The 12,848-nt window shown below is 32.0% G+C and overlaps 1 protein-coding gene across 1 annotated transcript; it reads left to right on the top strand.

The window, feature by feature from the left end:
- The first annotated feature begins 7,341 nt into the window (after positions 1 to 7,341).
- On the top strand, positions 7,342 to 12,736 carry LOC126664246 (uncharacterized). Its single transcript, XM_050356542.2, has 4 exons — positions 7,342 to 8,094; positions 11,702 to 11,843; positions 11,927 to 12,068; positions 12,219 to 12,736. Exons 1-4 carry the CDS (start codon positions 7,719 to 7,721, stop codon positions 12,552 to 12,554), a joined length of 996 nt encoding a protein of 331 aa, XP_050212499.1. The 5' UTR covers positions 7,342 to 7,718; the 3' UTR covers positions 12,555 to 12,736.
- The last annotated feature ends 112 nt before the right edge of the window (positions 12,737 to 12,848 follow it).

The raw sequence follows: 12,848 nt of genomic DNA, 5'->3' as shown, positions 1-12,848 counted from the left end.
ACGCACATGTATTTGTAATGCATTTGAGTTTCATTGCTTAGCTTCTACATGAAGTTCCTTTTTTAGATGATAATTTTTTTACTTTTTTCTGTTGTTCGTAGGCTGACCTTTGAAAATGGAAAAATTGTTAGGTGAACCAAGTTCACCACGTAAAATTATAAACTATCCATTTAATGTGTGACGCGTGGTTTGATTATTTACAACAACCAATTAATGAAAGGCACATTAATTAATGATTTTTTAATATGTTTAATTTAAAATTAGAGTAATGTTATAAATCCAACACTTTTAACCCACTTTTTTGTACCGCCTGACGTGGTAATCAAAGAGTGAATTGATTAAATTCTGTTTTTTGATATATACACTTTTGGGTGGGGATTGGACGAATGAAAATTTGCTACGTAAGGTGGGTTAAAAGAGTTGGATTAAAAAGATGGGTTATAAAGCATTTTACTTAAAATTAATGTGTTTTTTATTAATGGGTCATTATAAATAATCATGTCACATGTCATACATTAACTGTATGGTTTATAATTGTACGTGTTGAATTTGATCCATATAAAAATTTCTCCAGAAAATGCATCTTTTTAGATATTCATAGTTGGATGACCTCTAAAAATGCAACTGGAAAACCTTCCAACTTGACTAGATTTCATTTGCACATAAATATTTTGTATTCTTCTCTTAAATTTATGACAACGATTTTTATTGTTTGCACACTTGAAAAATATAAAAGGGATATTTATAAAATAAATTCCAACATTTCACCTTTTTAGTGATTTAATCATAATGTTTAAAACGTTACGAAACAAATCCCAACCTTTCTTATTTGTGCAATTTGTAGCCCCAACCGTTTTCCGATAATTTGTGCTTACGTAGCAGTCGTAGTAGATACATGTATTGACATATTAAATTTCAACGTTTCAAAAAAGTTTTAAATAAATTTTTTCGTGTTTTTGCACTTTGTAGGTTAAAAAGGAGACAAAACTGCCGGAAAACTGATTGGGACTACAAATTGCAAAAATAAGAAAGATTGAGATTTATTTCGTAACATTTTAAATGTTGGAATTAAATCCCTACAAAATGGAAACGTTGGATTTTTTTTGCCAATAACCCAAATATAAATATATTATTAAGTATTTCACATATATATTGCAAACTTAATAAATAGATAAAATATATATGAACATTGATGTTAAATTTTCTGAATGCATTGGACTCAAAGTTTCGAATTTTTCAGAAGGCGATTGGAGGGTGATTGTAGAACAATGAGGTTAGAAAAAATGCCAAAAAAATTCGAAGTTCACCCCGGCACTTAAATTAGTTTAATAAAGATAATAAGAGAAAAGAGAGAAATGGATATAAAAAAGCATTTTTTTAAGTTTGACGATAAGGTGATTTATATGGTATATATGTCAATTATTGGGTGTTTATTTTCTGATCTTCATGTTGATTGCTCAACTGGAATATTTTACTATTTGTTTGAAGGATGGATCAGACACTTTATGTGTGTCAAAGATTTTTCGGTGGTTCCTTCCTGTCTTAATTAGTGTGTAGTGTTCAAGATATTCATATCTCAAAGTGTTTGGAAAAGGTGCTTAATCGGGCTTGTTTAATTTATGGCCTAAGTTTACTTTGTCGAGTTAGGGTATTTCAACGCTCCTTTAGTATTCTAATTGGGTTTTCTTATCGATCATTTATCTTTGAGCTAGTTTTGCTATTGTTGGACTTAATGACATTTAAGTTTATCGAGGTCGTTTCACCTCTTTTATCGGTAAGTCTAAAACATTTTATATTAAATAAATTGGCAATTTTTTTCCATCCAAATTCAGTTCATAAAAATACATATGTCTATGTTGATTTAATTCCAACATTCGAGCTGATGGGTAGCAACCCTAAATTTTTTTTCCTTGCTAAAAAACCCTAACGCTTTGAGCTTTGTTTTTTAGCAAGGAAAAAAAATTTAGAGTTGGACATAAAAATACATATGTCCAACTCGTTTCACTTTTTTTTTATGGATTAAAATATATCAACAAAGCGCATATCAAATTTAATTATCGAGAAGCGAATGAAGATCTTTCAACAAGAAAATATCACCGTTTCGAGCTATATTAGTTTTTTTATTTCTCATTATTTGTCTATTTTTTGGAAGTTTAATTCTTTTTGTCCGTTTTTTATGAAAGGATTGTTATCCTTTTTTTATAAAAAGTTTATTAGGTGATGGTTGAATCAGATGACATGAATTTGCGGGTGATTGGAGAAATTTGATCAAAAATTAATTGAAAAATGCACCTAATTAGCGAAAAAGTTAATAATTTATTTTTTTATTTTTGTAAGTAAGACATGCAAATCAGACTGCATCTTGAAGGGTTTAGCAAATTAGTCAGGTTATCGAGTTTAGTTTTTGAATTATCCTGAACTTATTACAAATGTAACTGTTTCATATTCGATTTAGTGAGATTTGACGAATTAAAAAAAATACATATATCAAACCAATCAAATTTTAGAAATTTATTAGATTTTCATTCCTATCAAAAAGGAAGGTTGGCCGAGATTTTGAGAATATGGATAGCCCATTGTGGATTATCCTTTTTTTTTATGAGGGGCTTATAAGGCGATGGTTGAATCAGATGACATGAATTTGCATGTAATTAGACAAGTTTGATCAAAGATTGATTGAAAAATATACTTAATTAGCGAAACAGTTAGTAATTTATTTTTTATTTTCGTAAGTAAGATATGCAAATCATGCAGCATCTTGAAGGGTTTAACGAATCAATCAGGTTATCGGGTTTAGTTTTTGAAATAAAAATACATATACCCAACCAATTAAATTTGGGCTTTTTATATGTTTTACGGGTTTTTTCAGCCCAATATCTTTTATACGGGCCAAACAATTTCTTTACTTTTCATACCGGATTTTATTACTTTGTTGACCTAGAATTTTAAATTCTTCTCTTTTTTACGAACTTCCTTCTCTTAGCTCTGAATTGGCGGTTTTTTTTCTTTTTTCTCTGAAAATAGCGGTTTCTTTTCTTCTTCTCCACACGATTTCTTCTTCTGATAGTCGTCGCTCTTCATCAAGTCCCAGGGCCGCTCCACTGCCGCCTTCGTTGTGCCGCCGCCGTTTTCTTATTTTTGTGTTTTCTTTTTCAGATCTGAACCAGAGTTTATTGTCGGAAGGAATAATAGATATCAAAAGTTTTTAACGATTTTAAAAAAAATTTAAAGGCATATGATCCGATTTTGAAACGAAAAGATTCACCGTTCTTCTTATTCTTCTTTTTCATTTTCAGATCTAGAAATTGTTTTATTAACTGTTTTTAAGTCACAATAATTCTTTTACCATTAAACATGTGTAAAGATTATCTTTAAGGAATGTAATAATAATTTTCATGTACATAAAATAATTTTATGATTTTATGTAATGAAAATATGTTATTTCTGCAGTTTTACTATGTTTGGTTATATTTCTGCGTTTTTTTAATTCTGCAGCACGATTTGTTGATGATGGTAGATTGATAAAATTATTGTAATGTTTCAGTGTTGATGATTTTATGTTAATTTTATGTTGATAATCGGTTGATATTTATTGATTTTAACATTGACAAATAAGATAATGATGTCCGTGAAATAAACTAAAAAAATAAAAATTTAACTGAGACTAGATAATGATATGTTAGCATTGGGAAAGAAGACAAATAAAGATGTTGAATTATTATAATGTTACAATGGTTAAATTGTGTTGATTTTCGGTTAATATTTTGTTGATTTTAACATTGGTGAAAAAAACAATAATGATATTGAATTATTATAATATTATAATGTTGATCTTGTGTTGATATTGTGTTGATGTTATGTTGATATCAACATATGTAATAAACTAACTGATTCAAATTTTTCAATCTTTTTTATACTAATTTTTATTTTTTCAACATTTTTTCAATTTAATTTCAATTTTTTTATTTTATTTTCACATATAATGTGTTTTTTTTCGTTGATGATAAAATCAACTAAATATCAACATAATATTAACGCAATATCAACATAAGATTAACATTGTAACACTATAATAATTTAACATCATTATTTTCTTTTTCACAAATGCTAAAATTAACAAAATATCAACCGAAAATTAACACAATGTCAACACTATATCATTACAATAATTCAACTTCGTTATTTGTCTTCTTCCATGATGATACCATATCATTATCTAGTCTCAATCTAATTTAATTTAATTTTTTAGTTTATTTCACAGACAATATTATTTTATTTGCCAATGTTAAAATAAAAAAAAATCAGTTGATAGCAACATAATATCAACATAAAGTCAACATAAAATCAAAAACGCTGTGATATTACAATAATTCAGCAATCAATCATCATCAACAAATCGTTTTGCAGAATTAAAAAAAACGCAGAAACACAAGAAAAATGCAGAAATAACATAATTTTATTCCATAAAATCACAAAATTATTCTACATAACATGAAATGAGTATTAGATTATATAAAGATACTCTTTTATACATGTTTAATGGTGAAAAAACAGTAAAAAATTAACAAATTACAGATCTGAAAATAAAAAAAAGAACAAAAAAATTCAAATCTGAAATCAAAACGATAAAAGAAAGATGACGGCGAGACGAAGACGGAACGGCGGAGGCGGAACGATGGAGGTGGAACGACGGAGGTAGAACGACGGAGGTGGAACAATGTAAGAGAAACGATGGAAATGTAACGGCGGAGGCGGATTGGTGCGAAGAACAAAAAGTGAGTTGAGAGAGAGAAAGGAGAGAGAAAATTGAGGAAAGAGAAAATTATTTGGTTTATGAGGATTTGACTTGGAGTAGAAAATATATTTTTTCCGTATAAAAGTAATAATCTCCAGCGTGGATGGTAGTTTTCATATTGAAAACTTTTACCCGTATAAAAGATATATTTTTGCAAATATTAGATGTTTATGTAAAAAGCCCATCAAATTTTAGAAGTTTATTAGATTTTCATTCCTATCAAAAAGGAGGGCTGGGCCGAGATTTTGAGAATATGGGCAGCCCATTGTGGATGGACGAAGTGAAAGTTACCGGCCACCATCATAATCAGCTTTATTTGGTTTGAATGGTTCCTACTTCCTTCCTTTGGATTCTTTATCTTAACGGTAACAATAAAGCGTTATTGTTTTGTTGTTGCCATTTCCTTATTACCAACCGAATACGACACTCAGCCTAAGCTTTTGTGTCCTTTTTGCTCCTTCTTAACGGCCACTTCTTTTTTCTCCAACTTCCATTAGCAACCTTCTAATTCCCTTTATGCCCTTCCCACCTATTTTTATTATTTACATCAACTTCTTACAATTAATGTCTATGATTTAAAGGTATGGTTTCGTATAAACCTTACCATGTCAATTTGGTGTTGCTTTTGATGATTTAGGTGGATGTGTTATTATTGAATTTTATTTTGGCAAAATGATGCAACCTCTTTCTTACAATCTTGCATGATTCATAATGTTGCAATTTCCAATATTGATTTTGTGATTTCTCTATTGATCTTTATTTAGCAAAAAGGTAACTATCACTCATTATTATTGTGATATTATGATCCTAATAGTCGTGATCTTTTTTATAATTTGGAATATGTGATTGTGATAATGCAATTTTTAAAATACAATCATAAGGTGTATTATAGTTTAAAAGTATATGGTAGATAAACGTGCAATGAATATTTAAATGTGCAAGTCAGGTCCGACCTAGTCGATGGACTCTCAAACCGTATATTTAGAGATTACGGGTTCCATCCCGGCCTCTACAGCTTGTTAGCTCAACTGCGTTTCAAATATACAATCTAACATCTAACATCCAACAAAATTAGCACCTATATATCTCTTGTTATGATTTCAAAATATTATTTTATTTCTTGTGATTTAAATTAGTTTAAGTTATTATTAAACAAATTTATGACACATGATTTCTTAAAATTTATTCAAAGATCAATTAACAGTGATTCTAAGAGTTCGTTCGTTTTTCTTCAAAAAAATTTATTGATTTTCGACCCTGTTTGAATTTATTATTTTTAAAATCTGTGGATTTTATTAAATTTAAGAATTTAAAATTCCACCTTTTGAATTGGATATAAAATTTTAAAAATTATAAGAATAGTTTTGAAATATTTAAATTTTAAAATAATTTTATATTTGTTACTTAATATGTGAGATTTTAAATAACCTTGTTTTTTTAAAATAGATGGATTTTATCATTTTATTTTAACAACTAATGATTGACTTAAATCTACAGATCCTTATAAAATTATGAACTATAAGAATAATTACTAAAATCTCATGAGGTTATGCCAATTTATTCTCTTTTCACATTAGAAAAATATAAAAAAAGTTCTCCTAACATTTGATAAAATCACTTAAGTAAATTTGTTGAGAAAAGAATTTACTTATTTTTTTCAAAAAAATTTAAATAAATTTTGAAAAATAATTCCTAATATTTATTAATATTTTAATTGAACTTTTTTAAATGATAAAATCCCCATTTTCTTATAGTAACAAAAATAACTGTTTTTTTTTTTAAAAGATAGTCACCTCCTTTCCTTTTTTAATTTTCTATTTTACTTTATTAATTTGGCCATCGCTTATTGATCAGCGGTAGACTACTTTTTTCCATCAATTTACAATTTAATTTCCATTTAATAAACACAAATTTCAATTTGTTTTATGGATTTTTAATCTTTTAATATGAATATTTATTCTGTAGATTTTGTTATTTTTTGTGAATATATTGGTGGAACGAAGATTTAAATTGTTATTAATGAGAATTATATCTTTGATGGTCTTTCAGATACTCATTTAAAAATTAATGGTTGATTTATGATTTAAAACAATATCGAGTGAAGCGGGCGGATCATCAAATTGCACATTTTAATTTTTTTGTCAATGCGATTAACAATATATTAATATAGATTTTTATTATATAATTTTTATTTTTATTTTGTATATCTTAAATATTTTATATAATTTTAAATTAACTTGCATTCTTATACATTTGTTAATTAAATATCTATTACAATATAAAATAAACAATTGATTTGGGACTTAATTAGCAATTTGCTCCTTCAACCTGTAAGTAATAATCAATTAACATATAAATTCACTTTGTGGGTAAATCAGTCACGAGTTTGGTGATTATGGGCAATTAACCCTATTTCGGCAATTTCTCTTAACTTGTAAGTTAATTGTTTACGAGATTGGCAGTTTATCTTCTCAATTTGTAAGGTAATTTTTTTAAAGAAGGATTAATTTTTCATAATTACAAAATTTATAACCGAATCTTTTATAAAATTAATTTATATATTGATTGGAATGGCAAATTGTTAGTTCAATCATTGATTTGGGGGATTATAAAGTAAGGAAGGGGACAAATTTGGAAATAAATGAGCAATCGTCCTTGTAAAAACCCGAAAAAAGGGGTACTAGGAAAACCCACAGCTGGAAGGGAAAAGCGGGTATAGCCGGTAGGCTTACTCATAAACTGCCAAAACAGAATTCAGTTTTTCTTGTTTCTTCCTTTCTTCTCATTCTTTCCCTCTGCGCTGCCATGCTCTGCTCCTCCACACCCTAATTCTTAATTAACACCTGCATTTCACCATTCAACTCTAATTTTTCATCATTTTCTAACTGAATTATCAAATCCCAAAAGCGTCAGTTAGTTGCAAATGTCTGTTGCTACTGAGGTACAATCCTCAACCAAACATGTACCTGAACAGCGAGCAGTAAGTGGAAACAAAGTTAAGGCTATGGAAATCAAAGTTGAGGTGTTCAAGAAGCCACAGCAGCAACGCAAGCCAAATAAACCAGCTGCAGCGCTCTCGGAAATGCCTCAGGCAGCGGTTGAGCAGAATCTGTCCGTTGAAAGCTCATGCTCTTCCGATTCCAATTATTCTTCTTCTTCCTCTACTTGGTCTTCTACGAAATTGGCAAGTTCAAGGCGCATTCTGAAGCCGAAGCGTAACGGAGTAAGTTCCTTCAAGGTTGAACTTACCCAGCAGGACATGCCGGTGAAGAGATGTGATTGGATCACTTCCAACTCTGGTGAGTCATTACGAAATTATTTTGCCATTTTTTGGGGTAATTTTTGCGTTAAGTAAAGTTGTTATTTTTGGAAATTAAAAAAATGATGTAGATAGTCAAGTTATTAAGGTAGTTGAAGGGGAAAAAGGAAAAAACTATCCACCTACGTATTTGAAGTTAGTTGCCAAGTCTTTATTGCTTTAACATGGTAGTAACAGTTAACAACCTGAAATAAATTTGTGCTATAATTGCTCAATGATGCTTTTATATTGTGTGCTCAATGTGGAAACTTTACTTTCATCTTTTACATTATCAGAGATAGCATCACTTGTCTGGCTTCTCGAAGTGTTCTGGTATATTTTCTCACATTGCCAGTTCAGGATTTGAGAGAAGGGTCATTTCGGTCAACTTGGTCCAATTTCATCCATTAAGGTCGAATCGACTCGGAAGTTTATGAATTCGACCTTTTAATTTTCTCATTATTTCATCTCTATTTGCACCCTTTGAAAGAATTGGATCAATTTGACCTTGATTAATCAAATTAGATCTATTTTATTCCGCAGCACAAGTTGGTTGACCGAATGATTCTTCTCTCTTCAGGATTTTGGTATCATACTCAAATCCTAGAATCCAGTACACAGGCTTACAGAATAACTTCTTTCAAGATAGCTAATGCTCTTATCAGCAAATTGTATTGGCAGGTCATCAAACTACATAGCATGTGCAAAATATTTGCCTCAGGCTGTTTGATTTTTTTGATTAGCCCACAAAACAGATTATGCTAATTTAACATTTTGGTCGTAATTCAGTAATAGCATGCAAATGTAATTAGCCTGTGCAGCATATTAGCATTTACACTATGGAAGTAGAATGATATGCTGCTGGATTAGATTAAATTCAATTAATATAGTATCATTTTGATGATGGCAGTCAGAGAATGGATTTGAATAGTTGTATATCATTCATATGTAAATGAGAAGGATATATATACAAGTAGATACAGGGATGTTTAGGAAATGAATAAATCATAAGCCTAATTTATAGGAGTTGCTATACTATGAGATCTTTACAAGATAGGAAACTATTGACCATCACCACTAATTATGCTAACCCTTTGACACTCCCCCACAAGCTGAAGGTGGAGGAGAGTGTAACCGAAGCTTGGAAAAAATTTTATAAAATTGTTCTTTAGCTAAAGGTTTTGTAAGAATGTCAGCAAGTTGATCCTTCGAAGACACCGGAATGATTTGTAGCTCTTTGCCCATTACTTGATCCCGAACAAAATGATAGTCAACTTCCACATGCCGAGTACGAGCATGAAAAACAGGATTAGAAGATAAAAAAACTGCTCCAACATTATCACAATAAACCAGTGGAGGATTAGCCAAAAGCACACCCAATTCATTTAAAAGTTTGCTAAGCCATTTGAGCTCAACAGAGACATTTGCAATGGCTTTGAATTCTGCTTCCGTCGAAGACCTCGCCACTGTTTGCTGTTTCTTGGAGGTCCAGGCGAGTAAGTTGCTCCCAATGTAAATTAAGAAACCCCCAGTACTGCGCCTGTCATCGGGACAACCAGCCCAATCTGAATCACTGAAGGCAACTAGATCTGTCAAAGGCGTTTTGGTAATAAGTAAACCCTTTGAAAGAGTACCATTCAAATACCGCAGGACATGCTTAAGCGCTTGAAAATGGACATCAGTGGGTTTATGCATAAATTGACACAACTTGTTGACTGCAAATGACAAATCAGGACGAGTAATGGTAGCATACTGTAGGCTGCCACAAAATTGTCGATAGCGTCGAGCTTCGTCAGAAGGCAATAACTTTCCAAGTTGAGATGACAAAGTAGTTCCAGTAACCATTGGCGTGGAACTGGGTTTGCAAGATGTCATACCAGCAGTGTTGAGCAAGGTTTGAATGTATGCTTTTTGAGACAAAATCAATCCAGCAGGACAAGAAATAGCTTCAATACCCAGAAAAAAATTCAAAGTACCAAGGTCTCGCAACGAAAATTCAGCATGCAATTTGGCAATTAAGTTATTCATCATGGTCGAATTATTACCGGTGAGAATGACGTCATCAACATAGACCAAAAGAAAACATGTATCAGATCCCTTGTTGTAGATGAAGAGTGAGGAATCAGTATGAGAACCTTTGAAACCAACCTGAAAAAGAAAATTACTCAGCCGTTGATACCATGCCCGAGGAGCCTGCTTAAGTCCATAAAGTGACTTATGGAGAAGACAAACATAATTAGGATGTAATGGATCAACAAATCCCTGCGGCTGCCTCATGTATATTTGTTCATTTAGATTACCATGTAAAAAAGCATTACTGACATCCAATTGCCGGATAACCCAGTCTCTAGAGACAGCTACAGATATCACCGTACGAACCGTAATAGGCTTCACAACAGGACTAAATGTCTCCATATAATCCACACCATACTCTTGTGTAAATCCTTGAGCCACTAAACGGGCTTTGTGCCGTTCAACTGTACCATCAGCATGGCGCTTGATTTTATAAATCCAGCGATTTCCGACCACATTAGCACCAGGAGGAGGAGGCACTAGGGTCCATGTATTTGTTTTAAGTAAGGCATCCATCTCATTATCCATAGCAATACGCCATTCAGAGAGTTTAACTGCTTGAGAGAAAGTTCTGGGTTCCATAGTGTTAGATGAAGAAGAAGGAGAAGTGACCAAACCAACGTACGGTACTTTTTTTGTTGGACAAGGACGTAGAGAATAGATAGGATGTGTTCGATTAGGTTCTGGTTGTGGAGGAGATTCGGTTGGGGAACAAGAACTAGAAGCGGAAGGGATTGGAGTTGAAGGGCGTGTGAGAGTGTGAAAAGATGAAGAATTGGCTGGATAAGACGTTGGGGAATTAAGTTGAGTTGGAGAAACAGATTGACTTAGGTTAGGAATATGAGAAAAAGAATTTGATAAGGTACCTGATTGCAGCGGGTAAGAAATTTTTAACCATGTTAGATATGTTGGATTAACTTCTTGTTGATTTGAGTCGGAATTGAGAATATATTTGGACGGAGGTACATCCGTGCCGTTGAGAATTCCATGTAGATTATAGAAATTAAGAAGAGGAGTGAACTGCAATTTCCAAGGAATATAATTTTTTGAATTGAGTTTGATAGAAAAGGTTTGTTGAATGTGGGTAGGGGTTGCAGTGGTTGTTATCATAGATAGATGAGACGGAATAGGATTTGTGGGTACAGAGGTGGTTGATGGGGAAGAAGCTGATGTTGTTGAAGAAGAGGAAGAAGTCATTATTTGCAGTAGAGAAAAAAAGAAAAAAGGTTAGGCTCTGATACCAAGTCAGAGAATGGATTTGAATAGTTGTATATCATTCATATGTAAATGAGAAGGATATATATACAAGTAGATACAGGGATGTTTAGGAAATGAATAAATCATAAGCCTAATTTATAGGAGTTGCTATACTATGAGATCTTTACAAGATAGGAAACTATTGACCATCACCACTAATTATGCTAACCCTTTGACAATGGCATAGTAAATGCCGTGTCTTAGTCTATGGTTGAGGTTTTAGACAGAACCAATTTGTTCCATCTTTATGGCTCAATCTTCGGTACTTTTCACTTCAGATCCACTTTATATGTCATTTCATGATGAAGAATGGGGAGTTCCAGTTCATGACGATAGGAAGTTATTTGAATTACTAGTATGTTCACAAGCTTTAGCAGAAATGAGCTGGCCAGCAATTCTTCACATGAGAGACGTTTTCAGGTATGTCATTCTTCACTTCCTGTCAATCCACATCAATCGAAAATTGTCTTCATCTGATATCGTCTCATTCCGACTTATCTCAGGAAACTTTTCAACAACTTCGACCCATCATCTGTTGCGCAGTTCACTGAGAAGAGGCTGCTCTCACTGAAAGTGAATGGGATTCTTTTGTTATCTGAACCAAAGCTTCGTGCTATCGTGGAGAACGCTAAACTCCTGCTCAAGGTAACATTTAATCGTATAGTAGTTACGATATGGTGAATATGAAGTGAATAGCTCGAGGAATCACCTCGGTTTGCATAAAACCATGTTTCAGAAATAGTTATCAAAATTCTTTCAGACAGTTAATTTCCACCTATTGCTTATTATTTGCAGGTACAGCAAGAGTTTGGTTCATTCAGCAACTATATCTGGAGGTTTATGAACCACAAACCATTAAAAAATGGATTCCGCTATGCACGTCAAGTACCAGTAAAGACACCAAAATCAGAATTAATAAGCAAGGATCTAATGCAAAGGGGGTTCCGCTGCGTCGGACCTACTGTGGTTTATTCATTCATGCAGGTGGCTGGAATTGCTAACGACCATCTGGTAAAATGCTTCAGATACCAAGATTGCAATGCAAATGTCAAAAAGAATAACGACCCTAAGGTTGAAGCAGCTGCGAGAGTAGCTAAAGCGTTAGAAAGCACATGCCTATTATCCCAGTAACTATTTACCCGACCCACAAGACTAATTACGGTTCTGCAATAATTACAAGAGATGAGTAGTAGATCTTCTCGGTAACTTAGTATTTACTGCTTCTGTAATTTTTAGTTGCATACTTTCTTCTTCCACTATGTGTATCATTGACCTTAAGTAGATATTAACGTAATGAAAGTTTCCTTTGACAATACTCTGTGAGTCTGTGATACTAGTATTCCTTCATGTTCATAATATTTATCGCATTTGACTTTAACACAAGAATTAAAAAAATAATTAATATGTTTTAATTTATAAATACTT

Source organism: Mercurialis annua, linkage group LG1-X (assembly GCF_937616625.2).
Source record: "Mercurialis annua linkage group LG1-X, ddMerAnnu1.2, whole genome shotgun sequence".
NCBI lineage: Eukaryota > Viridiplantae > Streptophyta > Magnoliopsida > Malpighiales > Euphorbiaceae > Mercurialis > Mercurialis annua.
Note: the sequence above shows the minus strand (reverse complement) of the source record. Positions and strands in the feature narration are given on the sequence as shown.

Coding starts and splice junctions, on each gene's coding strand:
- LOC126664246 (XM_050356542.2), top strand. CDS start 7,719: ATGTCTGTTGCTACTGAGGTACAATCCTCAACCAAACATGTACCTGAA. Junction 8,095..11,701: donor TTGGATCACTTCCAACTCTG/GTGAGTCATTAC, acceptor TTTTCACTTCAG/ATCCACTTTATATGTCATTT. Junction 11,844..11,926: donor CACATGAGAGACGTTTTCAG/GTATGTCATTCT, acceptor GACTTATCTCAG/GAAACTTTTCAACAACTTCG.